The sequence below is a fragment of the Drosophila yakuba genome, chromosome 2L (assembly GCF_016746365.2).
Source record: "Drosophila yakuba strain Tai18E2 chromosome 2L, Prin_Dyak_Tai18E2_2.1, whole genome shotgun sequence".
NCBI lineage: Eukaryota > Metazoa > Arthropoda > Insecta > Diptera > Drosophilidae > Drosophila > Drosophila yakuba.
Window position 1 is genome coordinate 11,877,457 of NC_052527.2, and position 15,680 is coordinate 11,893,136.

At 39.9% G+C, this 15,680-nt stretch overlaps 3 protein-coding genes across 3 annotated transcripts; 1 reads left to right on the forward strand and 2 right to left on the reverse strand.

The window, feature by feature from the left end:
- Positions 1-3,131: 3,131 nt before the first annotated feature.
- On the reverse strand, positions 3,132-5,705 carry LOC120320753 (protein toll-like). The gene has a single exon (XM_039371304.1). The coding sequence runs from the start codon at positions 5,626-5,628 to the stop codon at positions 3,220-3,222; it is 2,409 nt and encodes an 802-aa protein (XP_039227238.1). The 5' UTR covers positions 5,629-5,705; the 3' UTR covers positions 3,132-3,219.
- Positions 5,665-6,452, reverse strand: LOC6527830. The gene is made up of 2 exons (XM_039371793.1): positions 6,430-6,452; positions 5,665-6,366 (listed from the first exon to the last, which is right to left on the reverse strand). The coding sequence occupies exons 1-2, from the start codon at positions 6,450-6,452 to the stop codon at positions 5,715-5,717; spliced, it is 675 nt and encodes a 224-aa protein (XP_039227727.1). The 3' UTR covers positions 5,665-5,714.
- Positions 6,453-12,799: 6,347 nt separating this feature from the next.
- Positions 12,800-14,969, forward strand: LOC6527831 (odorant receptor 30a). The gene is made up of 7 exons (XM_002088868.3): positions 12,800-13,223; positions 13,278-13,416; positions 13,470-13,740; positions 13,801-13,900; positions 13,960-14,061; positions 14,118-14,225; positions 14,287-14,969. Exons 1-7 carry the CDS (start codon positions 12,867-12,869, stop codon positions 14,386-14,388), a joined length of 1,179 nt encoding a protein of 392 aa, XP_002088904.1. The 5' UTR covers positions 12,800-12,866; the 3' UTR covers positions 14,389-14,969.
- The last annotated feature ends 711 nt before the right edge of the window (positions 14,970-15,680 follow it).

A 15,680-nucleotide genomic window follows, 5' to 3' on the forward strand; every position in this document is an offset into this window, starting at 1 on the left:
TTTTCAGCTGCCGCGCGTATAATTTGCTGTCGTCGCCGCTGTCGACACTACCGAAAGGAGAAAATTAAAAATCAGTTGCGCATTATTTATAAATTCCTTGGTTGAAAGCCAACCGCGCTGCAAAATGCTTGGCTTTCTGAAAAAAAGTTCTTTGTGTCTTAAACACACACTGTTAAACTAATTTCAGCTAAAACAAAAGTGCGATTTGAGGTGGAACCTAACGTAATAAGACAACATTTTCTGTGGAAAATTTAAAATAAATGTTACTCCATTAAAAGAGGATTTTCCGTGTTGCGAATACATACACTTGCGCATACTCCTGTAGCGATAGTTTAAATAGTTTCAGTATTAAATTTAAAACATAAAAGTAAGACATAAAATAATTTTTTATAAATCCAAAAGAACACTTCACCATTTGCCATGTGGAGCGAAGCCAATAAGTTATTGCTGCCCTAAAGACTTTGGCTTTAAGACATTAAGTATACGATGCGTGTACGTGTTGCTGTTTCCCTCCTCAAATCTGAAATGCACGACTCTTACTCAATCTTTCGCTCTGCGAGCTGTCATTATTAATGCGTATAATTAGCGCACTTGATAAAGATTGATTGGGGAGGCTTTATGTGCGGCAGAAGGGGAAAAGGAAACCCGCCAGACATGAGACGCTCGCACACAGATGCAAACCGGAAACCACTGAGTGAGCAAAACACACACACGCACAGATTGCGGCACTTGTTTATGTGGCACACGCATGACTTGAACTTAATTTCCTTATTTTAATATAAACAACAAGAGGAGTTTACATCCCCCTTTGGGATTTCTTCTTGGACAACAACCAAGATGGACAGGCACTAAGAAAAGATTCGCCAAAATAAAGCAATCATTGATATAAAGTATTCTCGAAGGTATCTACTCGGCTTATTTGCTGTTTATCTTTCGGTTTGCCTGCAAACGTTTTCTCTTATGCTTCAGTTGCATATTTACGATTATTGGCTCACACATTTCGTTTTATTCTCGAGCATATCTAGATTTAGTTGGAACTGCTTTGGAGCTGGAGATCACTCTATATCCTGAGTTCATTATTAAGCCACAGATTTGAGGTTAAGCTAGTTTTAGATACTCTACTGAGCAGCAGATGTGCTTTTTGAACTGAAATGTTCAAAATGTTTGTAAAAACTTGTATTAGCAAAGTAAAATCAATGAAAATACGAGTTTTGTATGTTGTGCCTAATAGTAAAATCAATGAGATAACAAGCTTCGTATGTTGTGCTTAATTATTCCTGTGGAAAAATAGATACCTGTGTGTTATCATTGCAGGATATTTGTGAGTTCACGAAGACCAATGCCTACACTTTTGCTGTCTTAAGCGATTTTCTTAGAAGAATACTGCTCTTTATGTGTATCTATAGCTCACTTTCAGCCCCAGCATATGGCTCCTACTCATTTCGAGGGATTCGTTTACTGTCGGGCCTACACAAATAATCCCTGACCAGGCCAACACATGTGTTTGCTGCGGTTTAGTTTGGCTGGCGAGTTTTATGGCGAGGGCATTTACACTAATCATGCAATTCTTGTTACACTTTTATTGGCCTTCTATTGGCCCAAAAGCCTAAGCGGGCTCATTAGCACGTTGAGTACATGGCTAATGAACGCCAGTTGACCAGCTTTGTGAGGGACTGTACCCAGATGCTTGAAATAATCCGTGGAATTTGATGGAAAATTAGCATTTCCTGGTTAAACAAAATCAGAATGAGAACAAACAAAGCCAAAGAAAATGGCAAACAAAGGAGGACAAGAAATTGAGACAATTGGCTCAATTGTCTGGCTTGACAATTGTCATTGCCTCGAGGCCAGTAATTTTCAGATTTTGTCAACTTTTTGTCGGAAGTGTTGAAGCTGCCAAAGTTCCGAGGAAAGATCTTTAAACTTGCCTCTTTGTTCTGTGTGAGTGCCCGGGGAAAGTTGTGCTTTGTTCTGCTCGGTGTTTTTGCTTTCATTAGTCAATGCAAATTATTTGCAATCAAACAAAAGTCAGAGCTACCTAACATAAAGCCAGCCAGAATTTCTCATATAAATTAAATCACAGAGGTAAAGGCGAATCCACCGTACTCATTGCCAGTTTTGTGGCATTCAAATGCAAAAAAGTAAACAAACCAAAGGACACAGTACAGCGTCGTCCTTTGTTACTCCCAGATCCTGTGGCATTTCATCTAAATGTTAATAAGTCTTCTGGCCCGGTTGTCTATATTCCCCTAACAAGGTGTCAGAGGGCGCTACGCCAAGGCATTTTCCACTTGGCCGCGCTGATTGAGGAGTGAAGTTGCTCGGGGGTTCGCTAAATCCTGGCTACCTAAATCCTACGGCGCCTTCAAGCATACATCCTGTTTATTGGGCTGGCTTATTGATGAGTCTGCTTGGATTTTTTCTTGCCCGGCCCATTGATTCCCCTTCTGTTTTTCTTCGTTTAGCTGTGTATTTTGCTTGTGGATTTAGGTTGACTAAATAGTGGCGAACCCAAATAAGCTAGGAAAGTGGGACAAAAGTTATTTAAGGCCGAACAAGTACTCGACACGTTGACTGTATGCGTGTCCTTCTGGCTTGATATTGATTGATTGACTTTTGGGGACAGAATTAAAGTTATGCGCTTTTTAAGTAAAGTGCTTTTTAATTAAAGTGTATCTACATAAATCATTTAAAGCACTTGTATGCCCAATACTCGTAGATTAAGCCCACATACGCCCACGCCCACAAACCCCCCACAGCTGCCACACACATTTTTCAAAAATGTTCTGACATTTTTTCTTACAATTGGTAATCTTGAAAATTTCTCTCGATCTTTGCCACGCCCACTCGAACGCCCAAAAACTGTCAGTGTTGAAGAGCCTCCTTCGCAATTCCACTAACTGAGTAACGGGTATCAGATAGTCGGGGAACTCGACTATAGCGTTCTTTTTTGATTTTTTTTTTTAATTTACGCACACTTTACCTAAATCAGGCCGGGTCCTTTTTGGAGTTCCTTGCAAATGAGCTTGTAAAGACCACAAAAAGCCGCCAATATTAAATTTTATTTATGCAATGTTCTTAGCAGTTCTTAAATAAGTGAGGACTCTTAAGTTGAGTTTTGCAATTATATTTGTTTTGACAGAGCTTGGAAATGATTTGATAGATAAACAGGAAAAAAGGATAATATATTTTTCATAGCATATGATGTGTATTTTGTTCTTATACCTCTGTTTCTTCATCAGAACGTCTTCTCTTCGAATGCATGTCATGTGGCATTGAATACATCAGCTTGTTCCAGAAGTTTGGATGATTTCTCTCCAGATAGGTGTTCAACACCATGTACGCCTTCAACTCGCTGTCTAGGTCATCGAAGTTTTCTACATCCGGATAAAGGACCACGATCAGGCGCTTGCACCGATCCTTCGAGGTTGCATGTAGCGCCAATCTGAACTCAAGGCGACCCCAGGTGGACTGGAGGAAGTTCTTCGTCATCAGGATGATAATGCGCCTTGAGCCCTGGACAGATTGGTTAATGCAATCGGGAATGCACTCGCCCACCAACCAATCTCGCAGGTAGAAACAAAGCCTAAACTTGTGCTTGCCGTTCTCCAAGCGATCCACGAACTCCTCGACAAGCTCCTCGTCCTTGTGGGTGAATGCTAGGAAGGCATCGTATTTCTTCTCCTCGTCGAGTTCCCGGCGGGCGACCAAACTGAGGCATATTTCGTGTTCGTAGAACCAGATCATTATGGGTCGCCTGAAGCATACAAAAACGTTAAGGGACAAAGCAAGGATCAGCAGAGAGACGGCAAGGGAGGTGAAGTAGATAAGGACCGAGGGGCATATATCAGCCTCCTCGATCTCAATCAACGATCGTCCAGTACCACTGCATTGAACAGCAGAAGCGTTTGCAATATTCTTCGCATGGGCCTTTACGAATACCAGGAAGTCCTTCTCTTTGCAACTGCAAGTCCACGGATTCCCAAAAAGTGATAGTTTCATCTGGGATGAATTCATTCGTTTCTGCAGGAATCCCCGTACTCGATCGTCTAGAGCCGTGAAGTTATTGTGACTGATGTCCAGGTGTATAAGTTTCTCTGGTAGGTGATCAATAGCGGAAAGTCTGTTGTGGGCCAAATAAAGTCGTGTCACGTTTGAGAATTCTAGTAGAAAGCTGGATGGCCATTTCTTGAGATTATTTCTTTCAAAGATGAGAGTTGTTTGTCCAAGTGCTAGTGTGGGTAGTGGTGGTATTTCGCGAAGGTCCTTTCCACTGCAGTCGATCATCAGTGTATGCAATTCGAATTGGGTTTCGACGCAGCAAATGCAGTCTACAGGACACTTATCCTGAGTTATGTTAACGCGGCGGAGGGCTGTTTCGTATTCTACCGGCTCGTGCTTCTTGAGATAAGATAGGAAGGTCTTTCTCCCGCAGTAAAATTCCCATGGGTTTCCAGAAAGTTCTATCTTGGTGATGTCCTCCCGATTTTCAAGAAAGGCTACCACACCATCATCCAGATACTTTAAGCGATTATTGCGTACGTCTATGTAAGTTATGTTTTCTGAGAGCCGCTGAAGTGGAAATTCTCTTAACAGGTTTTGGGACATGTGCAATTTCTTTAACCCAGTATAGATTATAATTGGCGGAACAATGACAAAAGATATTTCATTTGCATCAAGATATAATGTCGTGTTGTACGAAATCGGGTTCGGTATAATTGGATAAAAGTCAAGAGTTAAATTCCGACAATTTATAATAAAATCACCCGTTTGCCGTTCGACACAACATGAGCATCTGTAAGGACAGCGTGCGTTGAGATGTTGGAGAATAATTTCATCGTATTCCGCCGAAAACAGCCCAATGAACTGATTTAATAGTTCCATTGCCTTTAAGTATTTATACGAACTCTTAAAGGCCCTTTTCATTTGATCTTCATTTGCTTCTAGATATAAATTATCTGTATGTTTAAAAAAAAACATTCTTATGAATGAAGTATTAATTTTTAATCTCATGGATTTCATTATGTAGTCAAATTTGGATGTTTTTATCCGTAACAATTTTGCTTTATTCCTAAAGAAATCTTGTAAGTAGTATTCATCGCAGTAGATGATCCATTTGTTGCCAAACTGATGGAAAGTATTAACACTGTGTAGATACTCAACAACCTGTGGACTTAGAGTAGTAATATTATTATGTCTGATGTCCAGATGGTAAAGACTTTCAGGCAGTTGGCTCAGACTTAGACTTGTTAATTGGTTGTATGACACGTCTAAGCTTTTTAAGTTTTTATAGCCTTCCAATGAGTTGTTGGGCAGTTCAGCCAACCGGTTGGCCTCAAACACCAAAAGTGAATGACCTTTTTTCGGAACCGGTAGCGGTGGAATAGTTGTGAGATTTTTCTGCCAACAATCAATTTCTAAACGTGACTTGTCTCGATCATATGTGCAATTGCATTGAAAGGGGCATGCAACCTTATTAATTCCGAATGTAAATTGACAGTGACTTTTGTTTGGTTCACATATGAAAGCAGTAAGATTTTCAAAGGATTTATATCGGTTAACTTCAATGATTTCAAGATTCGTGAATTCGTCAAAATTTTGCAAGTCCACCATACTCGCAACCTTCATAACACAATATGTTAATGATTCCTGAAGTGTAGAAGATCTGAAATGCAGGCACACATTAATGCTAGAAAAGCGACACTTACTTTTACTTACCTCAAAAACGAAAGATCTCTTAAAATAACATTATCAAAAATAAGCCGACTTAAGCTTGTTAAATTTTCAAAGGTTTTAGCCGTCAAACCTTTTACACTAAATTCAGTAAATGTGACGGCGGTCATCCTATTTTTGCCATGAAAAACATTTTCTTCCATTCTTAGTATCGGACTTTCAAAAAAATTTTGATTATGAATTTGGATTTGCTTGGTGTCGTTCATGGTCTTCCGAATGTAATTGTTTATAACCATGGAATTAGGTGGACTGTCATATACATATTTAAAAGTTAAAATTTGCGGTCCATTTGCGTAATGCACATACTCCTCAGTTATCAGCAAGGATGGAAGGTAAATATGGTAGTCATAAATTTCCGGAATGCCAAGTAGGTCAAGATAATGTACGCCAGGGCTAATTCTCATATCGACTTCACTTCTAATTCCATTCACAGTAATTCTAACAAGTTCGTCATCTGTTTCATTAGATATTTTGTAAATATTCCAACAGTGAAACACTGGGCTTGTCCAATTTATTATTAGAGTAGATAAAGCTAAACTTATTTGATAATCTTCAGTGGTTACAATATTATCAGTTATTGAGCATGATCTGTTTTCGCCAAGTTCACCAAAATAAATTTCGCAGTAGTCCTCTCTAATTTTTTTCAAAAAAAGGAAACACTGAATTCTAGAATGTTGAATCAAAATAAGAACAAACAGAAATATTATTTGACTCGACATTGTACGATGTTGCACGGGTCGAACTTTAAACTGCACTAAATTGGCTGGAATTATGCTGTGCTTTTGAGTACCAAAAAAAAAATTAATAAATCCACTGGGAGCCATAGCAAATTAGTTTTGGAACTAGCGGCTCACCCTAGAGTAACAAAATAATAATTTAATGTATGGACAAAAAAGCACAATGGTAAGAATTTTAGTTTTGTTCCGACTCCCTGTTGGACAATAAAAATTAAACAGCTCAAATCTGACACTTTTGAAAGTTTTCTGCATTTGTTTCTTATATTTTTATACCCGTTACTCCTAAAAGTAAAAGGGTATACTCGCCCACTTCAACGCCCACAAACAGCCCAAAACTAACACGCCCAAATTTTTAATAATTTTTGATTTTCATTTTTTAGATTATTATTTTTTCCGCAACTTCTACCGATATTCCAGAAAACGTTAAAATTTCTTGTTTGCACTTCCACTAGCTGATTAACGGATAACAAATATCGGGGAACTCGACTATAGCATTATCTCTTGTTTTTAACTGTACAACATTTTTACCTCGTATTTCAGCCACTTTTAACGTTTGATCATAAAAAGTAAATGTCATAATATTAGCCATGTCAACGAGAATTTGTTCACCCATCATATGGTAATAAAAAATGCATGCAACTAATTTAAATGCATGGAAATACGAGCAAACATGCTCACCCTCACAACGCAATATTTCCACCGCGTCTGGTCATTTTATGCTGCTTTTATTATTTGTAAAACGTTTTTAATTAAATTATGCTCATTAAATATTTATCAATCATGGGCCAGTTTTCAAATTTTATTGAATTCTACTAGCGAGAAAATGCAAATGCAGCAAATCGCTGTATTGCTGCATCAACACCGCGACAAAACAAACAATTAGTCCACGAACTCGATTAAAATTAATATATAATCAGTTTGATGAATAAAAAAAAATCAATACATATGCATAATTTAAGATTACAGCTTCGTGAACTTTGGTCATTTTCTTTGCGGTAAGTGCGGATGGTCCAACTTTGATGGGAGAAGGGATGCTTTCATCCATCTCAATCTTGCCTCAAATGCGTAGAAAATCGACACAAAATAGAAGGCGCTTTTGGCTCGACCATGAAAAGTGTTCTCTCTTTTTTTTCTTTTTAGGAAAATTTGCTTGTTTACGCCTCCGAAGAAGTGTGTCAAGGCGAGGAGCAAAAAGGACAAAACTAAGCTGAAAATAAACACCATTTTCGAACCCGCCAATCAAGGATAGCTGTCTATCGATTGAAGGTCCGCAAAGGTGAAAACGGTTTAAAAAGGATTGGGTTTACTAGTTAACCCAAATTATGCAAGCACGGCTAATCCATCTTGAAAATCTTTTTTCCATGCCTTAAAGCTAAATTTCTTTAATTTTCCATTTCTTTAACAACAACAGAATGGCGATAGGAAACCAGGTCACCACATAAATTTTAGCTCACTTTTTTGGCACTGTTCTGTTCTGTGGAAAAAAGCGGAGGAAGAGCGGAAAATTCGTTCCCTTGGCATTAATATGGGAAATATTTGCCTAGTGGTATGCTGACAGTTTTATAGCAGGCCTGAGAGTCGGCCAAAAAAACGGGATACATTATTTGTATGGTAAAGAAAAAGTTTTTCAATGCCTGAACCACGACCTGGGCCAATTACAAGACAAGCGGCCATAAATTACGCACTCAAAAAAACATTCGCAGACTGCACTTGACCTCTTTGATTGTGGTCTGCTGGTCTCGACATTTGTAATAAGCGTCTGGGAGCCGACAAAACATGGAAACAACTTTTAATTGCATGGCAGATAGTACGGTAAGCCCTCGAGTTGATGGAGGGTGTGGGGCTAGACACACACACACACAGCAAATTGAAATTTTCAAGCCTTGGCGCCCAAAGTTATGAGGCAAAAAGTTTTTGTTATTTTCCATATAGCACACACATGTGCTTCTAGTTGTTTGTTGGTGTCGAGTTGAGCTGATTTGATGGCCAACCATCTGCATTAATGACTGGCCATGAAGAGTCTGCTTCGCCATCTCACCGCTGTGCCAAATTAAATGCATAATTACTTGGTAATTGGATTTGTGGCCGGCTCAACTGGCTGTGCAAAATTTTCTAATTAAAATGTTTAGTGGCAGGTCGCCGCCGCCACCGCCGCCTCACGATCGTCCCTTCATTCGTTCCAATATTCAAGTCTGCGAAGAGCTCCTCTCGATTGCCACTTGATGCCGCCAAAGCCTCAGGCACGTTTTCCACTCGGGGGTTCCCCGCCAAGTAGCTCAAGCCCGCCCGCTGTGAGGGGCACAAACTCCTGTTACCTGTGCCATGTCGAGTGTTTTGGCTGCCATGGAAATTGTGTTGAAAATGTGTGCCTTAAAAAAACATTAAATGCAAGATAAGACCATTATTGAAATAGTGATCCAATTGAACCTATTTGTTAAAAACCAGACTGAGAATGGAATCGTAGTAAATGCGAGATAAGAGCATTATTGAAATAGTGATCCCAGTGAACCTATTTGTTAAAAACCAGACTGAGTAGTAAATGCGAGATAAGACCATTATTGAAATAGTGATCCCATTGAACCAATTTGTTAAAAACCAGGTTAAGAACGGAATCATAGTTTTTTCCCCGTGCTTACTGCTTGAAAATGGATAGAGTTTTCCACAATTACAGGGTATTCATTCTACCACAATTTTACCTTCTTCCAAGCGGCTTCTCTTATCTCGAAAGAAGTAGTCTTGCTCCGCTGCCTGTGAGTACTGTGAGTTTTGGAGGTACTGCCTCGGCTGTAAATAAGTAATAAACGCCTTGACTGGGCCTCCTCCTGCACGTTTCGTGGTAATATATTTCTATTTTCCTGTTGTTCTGCTTTGTTCCGGCTGCGGGTGGTAAAAAGGACTCGGTTTGGTGCCAACGGGCAGCCAGGATGGTAGCAATCACAGTCGGGTGCATAGTTTGGCGGCTTTTAAAATTTTCATAAGGAGCGCCGGGCGTCGCATTCGTAATACAACGAAATTTATTGCACACACTCAGGCGGCATTGCCTGCTTACTTATTCATATGAAATTGCCTGATTACCGTTGGCCAAATCGCTTTGCCCAGCGCCGTCGTCGTCGTATGTACATAGCTCTGTATTGGTACGTGTTTGAATTATATGCCGGTCATGCTGGGAATTGGGATTTGGATCCCGAATTGGGGAAACCCCCCTTCCCTTCGAAATATTACTACGCTGCCGTAATGCGCCTGTTTGTATGGCAATTGCTGCTCTGGGCCGCATTTTTTATGAACTTCCCGGGTCATGACTTTTGTGATTTGTAAGTCCATGGGTCTTTTGGTAAGTAAGCACTTACATGTCTGCAGTTTCACTCGAAAAACTCATTGAATTAAGCAAAATGATGAAATGACTGTCGCAAAAGAGAGTAACAAAATGCTGCACCTTCAGTACAAATGTGTAATACACTTTTTAATAGAAATACTTATATGTACATCAAGTATTAAATACTTTCCTCTTTCAACATTAATTTTCTCACTAATGCTTTAGCTTTAGTGTGTATTTTTTGTCTTTCCATTTTTTAAAACGCCTTTCTCTATTTTCACACACACCGAATTATGGCCAAATGTATTTTCCTTGTCTCTCACAAACACTTTAGGCTGTATCAATATTTTGGCTTGAATGAGAACCTCCTTCGCTCGGCTTAAAAAAGCGAATACACACAAAGTGTGAAAGCCTCAAGGACTAGCACGTGCTCAAAATCTCAGCAGGGAAAGCACACACTCTCAACTTGCGATAAACACCTTTGCCGAGCACACTAAAATATAACTTAATCCCAACGAAATTGATATGAAATTTTACAGACACACCAGGGGACACACGGGGCGTATGAGTAACAGACAAACACATACGAGTGCCGCACATCAAGAAAGTTCTGCGAGGCAGAAATTTAAATTCCACTCATGAGGTGTGAAAATGTTTGTTGTGTTTTGGCTTGTAAAAGTTTTTGCTGGTCTTCCTTTCATGTTGACAGTTTTCCCCCGTTTTTTGTTTTTCGTTTTTCCACGCTCTCCCATTTTGCTAATTTGTTGACGCTTTTTACTGCTGTATCAACTTTGATGTTTGCTTTGATAATTTTAGATTGAAAAAGTTTCGTCCCCTTACGTATTTGGTTTTTTAAAATAAACCTAGGATATTCTTCATGAAAATCAATAAGACTATGATCCGGATTTGTGCCTATGCCGCTTTTGCGGGTAGAACTCAGGCTAATTACCCACATGGAGAACTAATTCAACCTTGTTCCACATTTTCCGCTCACTGCCGCTTCCTTTGTATCTTTGGTGAGGACAAAACAACGAAAAAAGGAAACGCATCTCTTGAGGCTGTCAAGCCACGCCTCTTAGCATACTTTACAATTACTTTTAGCTACCACCGCCCTTCGTTTTCCGAGTAATTTTATCTCACTCATTGCCTCGCCTCCTAGCTGCTTAATTTTTACACTTGCCGCCTTCAAATGACATCCCCTGAGGTATATATACATACACATAGGGGGAAAAGCGGCAGCAACAATGCCGAGAAAAAGAAAAGTGGCACAAACTTTCCTCTTACCCTGCGTAGAGGGTTGCTTTGCCACCACAGCCACGTGAAAGGCATAAAAATTGCTGAACAGAATTTAATAAAACCTATTTCCATTTATTAAATTCTTCTCTTCATCGTCGCCTCTAATTTTGTTTTGCCACAAACTTTTGCCGCCTTTCCCGACAGCCGTGGCAAATGTTTATCTTGCACATCCACAACCACTGGCGCAATTCATAAAGCAAACCTCAAGAAATGCAAATATCTGTAGTTGGTGTTGGTCTGGCAAACCGAGGAGCCTGCAAAGGCGTCTTAACCGCAACTAAACAAGTAATTTTGCGCACATTTCACTTGTCATATGACACGTAGTTTCCCGCCAACCCCCTGCTCATTTTCCTTTCCTTTTTTTTTGCTGCCCTGTCTGGGAGCGAATTTCCTACTTAGCAGCTAGGAAAAGTTGCAAGCTCGTTGCATTTTCCCCAAAACCCCAACGGCAAGTCCTCATAACGCGTGTTAAGTGCTTCCCCGACGTAGATACAAGATACAAGATACTGCAAGTTCAACTGTTTCGTCCTTTTTGCTTGTTAGTTTCCGCATTCGCAAAAAGGTGCGCCCTGCAGCTTGCTTTTCCTGGATTTCCTTTCTTTGGGAAACACTTAAAGCATATCGGTTAATATTAAGTTATTTTTCCCAGCAAGTGGTGGTTATTTTCAGACATTGTCTTTATGCCTTTTATAGTTGCCTCTGTTAATGGCCACGTTCAACCAATTAAAATTATAATTGGCCAACGTAAAAGCTAACTGCCAAATACGTAGCGCCATCCAAGGAAAATCTCTCTTTAAGCCCTGTTAACTTTTCGCAGTGCAGCCGACTAACTAAGTTTCATATTAAGACAGCTGCCAGACTGAGAAACGAGGGGCAGGCTGGATCACATACATCATAAAGCAAATCAAGCGTAAATAACACCTTGATATAAAGCTTAAGTGACGGCAAAGCTCGAGACTCGGGACAAACAGGGCGTATACGCAATTTATATCTATCAGCCGAGAAATAAAGTAATTAAGGTTGCTCTGGCTCTTTTTTCTTTTATAACTTGTTTGATTGATAACGTATTTTCTTTGCTTTGTCCACTCAAAAGTATTTCCAATTGCAACTCAATTAAGATTCTCTATCTTGGTAATAAAAGGAATTCCGTAGCTCCCGACTCAATGACAAATGAGTTGGCTGCCTTGCTGTTTATATGACCATAAATATTAAGTGAAAAGCCTTAGTGTAAGTTCAGAGTTCAAAGAAAGGCGAGGGTCTACAACTTGTAATTGGCACACAGATTGGGAGTCTGTAACATGTGTAGTGGGTGTTGTTGGGTTCTAATGAAAAAGGTTGCTCTTTGAACGCCTTTTGTTGGCTTGAGGTTTTTGGGATTTCTATAGGCTCGTCCGGCTGGGAAACAGACAAATTGCCAGCGATTAAGATTTTTTATCGGACTACTGAGGGACTGGCATGAAAAATGAAGATGTTGAGGTTGTTTCTTCAAAGTTGAGTTTGAATGAAGTCCTAGGAACTTTTCAAGCCAGTTACTCAAACTGACTTTAAGTTTGGTAAATTTTAGGACCTGTACTGACTTTAAATTCAACTTGAGCTCTATCCAATAGCCTCAATATCCAATTGTGTTTCTTACACCTTTAATAATACCCTTTGGATGGCTAATTAACACATACCCCTAGCACATTCACGAAGTGAACCCATTAATTAGGTGCTAATTATGATGACATCACGACAAGACAGACAAATCCCACCCCTAATCACTTGAATACCTATATAACGATGCCAGTATGGGCTGTGAAATTCACACCATTGTGGATATTGACACAGACAATATGGAATTGAACTCGATGGATACGGTGGAGATGCCCATTTTCGGTAGCACTCTCAAGCTAATGAAGTTCTGGTCATATCTGTTTGTTCACAACTGGCGTCGGTATGTCGCAATGGCTCCGTACATTATCATCAACTGTACTCAGTATGTGGATATATATCTGAGCACCGAGTCCTTGGACTTTATCATCAGGAATGTTTACCTGGCTGTATTGTTCACAAACACGGTGGTCAGAGGTGTATTGTTGTGCGTACAGCGGTTTAGTTACGAGCGTTTCATTAGTATTTTGAAAGGCTTCTACATTGAGTTGTTGGTAAGTACGAAAAGTTATCTCAAAAATACACATTTCATAAATGGAGTTTTGTAGCAATCAGATGACCCTACCATCAGCCTTTTGGTGGAGGAAACCACTCGGCTATCAGTTTTCATTAGCAGGATTAATTTGTTAATGGGCTGCTGCACTTGCATTGGCTTTGTTACTTATCCCATTTTTGGTTCGGAAAGAGGTGGGCTTAATCATTTTCTTAGATCATTTCATTACCAGTTTCTTCTCCTGCAGTTCTGCCGTATGGCATGTATTTGCCCACCATTGATGAATACAAATACGCCTCGCCCTACTACGAGATTTTCTTTGTGATTCAAGCCATTATGGCTCCAATGGGGTGTTGTATGTACATACCGTACACGAACATGGTAGTGACCTTTACCCTTTTCGCCATACTCATGTGTCGTGTTCTGCAGCACAAGTTGAGAAGCCTAGAAAAGCTGAAGAATGACCAAGTGCGTGGTGAACTCATATGGTGCATAAAATATCAGCTAAAATTAACAGGGTAAGCTCTTTAAGAAGTGGTTTTTAAAGTCTTTTAACTTTGAATAATTTTGAAATACAGATTTGTGGACTCAATGAATGCCTTGAACACCCATCTGCATTTGGTGGAGTTCCTTTGCTTTGGGGCCATGCTCTGTGTTCTTCTCTTCTCCTTGATTATTGTGAGTGTTGGGGATTATTCAAAGATTTCAAATGTATTGCTATTACCCCCATCCAAAAGGCTCAAACTATTGCTCAGACCGTAATAGTCATCGCATACATGGTAATGATATTTGCCAACAGTGTGGTCCTCTACTACGTGGCCAATGAACTTTACTTTCAAGTAAGCATTTTATACCCATTTTTTTACAATTTATATATAAGTAAGGCATTTTGCAGAGCTTTGATATCGCCATTGCTGCCTATGAGAGCAATTGGATGGACTTCGATGTGGACACACAAAAGACTTTGAAGTTCCTCATCATGCGCTCACAAAAGCCCTTGGCGGTGAAGTCTTATAGACATTTACTCAGTTATTTCCGATTACTAACCATTATTTCCTCTTCAGATTCTGGTGGGTGGCACCTATCCCATGAACTTGAAAATGCTCCAGTCACTACTGAACGCCATTTACTCCTTCTTTACCCTTCTGCGTCGCGTTTACGGCTAAGAACTATTCGCTTACAAGGTTTTTTCCCCTTTCAAGGAACAATTGCCACAATTGATTGCATTTAAGCAGCAAATGCTCCCCTCGAAGGATATTGTGGGAGGGCAAATGCGGTGCAATTGGATTGTTGCAAATGCATTCGAGGCAACTGCAACACGTCTCCCAAATATTCCAAAGGAGCAACCAACGAAATAAACTATAATAAAATTGCTTCTCTAGGATCCTTTGTTGCCCTTTCGACCACATCTTGGCCTGGCAGTTGACCACGAGCGCTTCCTTTTGTTGTTGGCTCATTGTTATGCCCGGCACGTGCCACTCAGATAACTTCTATTTAAGCAAATATAAATCTAAAGTGTGCTAAATTAGATTAAAATGTTCTCGTAAAATAAACGTTGTCCAGTCTGCCGCCAGCTGATACAGGGATTCCAGGGGACCAAGGAGCAACCTACCACCTACCATTATTGTGTCCGAAATTGCTTACAAATTCCCGCTCCGAGTGCCAAGTAAGCCAAATTGTTAATTAATGCTGGAAATTGGAAACTCTGTTATTTATCCCCAATGAGGTCATTGTATAAAAGTGGAGAGCGAGGAGTTATATTGCCTTATTTTCGAAAGCACAAAAGGTTTCTCTAAGTAAAGCAATCCACAATAGTCATTTATTTTGTTAAAGAATTATGTTGCTCTCAAATACAAGCACCAACATTTACTTTAAAAATAATTATTCTGTAGTACCTTTTTAGCTTTTTATTAGCTTTTTATATAATCATCAAGTGTGTTTGGTTATTTCGCTTGCCTTGTTTCCCCCTTTATTTAGATTCCTTCACTTTGCTAGCATTATCACTTCAATTTCCCTAATCAACATTAACTTTCACTTCAGAGTCATGCCCTTTTTCCTTTCCAAAACCTCCTGTCATCCTCATCCACATCCACATCCGACTTTGACTCCGACTCGTCTTCGCATTGACTTTAATTTTGGAATTTTTTTATATGCCCCTCACAAATCCACAGGCTAACTGAAGTCAGGAAGCAGAAGTCGAAGGCAGACCTACAAATGGAATCGCTTGACGAGCCTTCAGGCATTGTCTGCGTCTGTGTCTGAGTCGGTTGGTTTAATGGAATTTACCTCCTTCCCTCAAATCCAACGAATCATGACTGGCGCGTTTTACTGCATACTTTTTGGCGCTGGGATTGAGGCGGAGGCCGGAAAAAATGCTGATGCGACAATTATAGTTATTGTCTGGCTGGTCTGGGTAGGATAAGATCAGCCAAGATTCCCCCTAATTCTGCCATCCATG

Bases quoted from the DNA above. Each gene is read 5' to 3' on its own strand.
- LOC6527831 (XM_002088868.3), top strand. From the start codon at position 12,867: ATGGGCTGTGAAATTCACACCATTGTGGATATTGACACAGACAATATG. The intron at 13,901-13,959 runs GTGAGTGTTGGG...CCCATCCAAAAG, and splicing joins TTCTCTTCTCCTTGATTATT to GCTCAAACTATTGCTCAGAC. The intron at 14,062-14,117 runs GTAAGCATTTTA...GGCATTTTGCAG, and splicing joins CCAATGAACTTTACTTTCAA to AGCTTTGATATCGCCATTGC.
- LOC120320753 (XM_039371304.1), bottom strand. From the start codon at position 5,628: ATGAAGGTTGCGAGTATGGTGGACTTGCAAAATTTTGACGAATTCACG.
- LOC6527830 (XM_039371793.1), bottom strand. From the start codon at position 6,452: ATGTCGAGTCAAATAATATTTCT. The intron at 6,367-6,429 runs GTTTGTTCTTAT...GAAAAAAATTAG, and splicing joins TCGAGTCAAATAATATTTCT to AGAGGACTACTGCGAAATTT.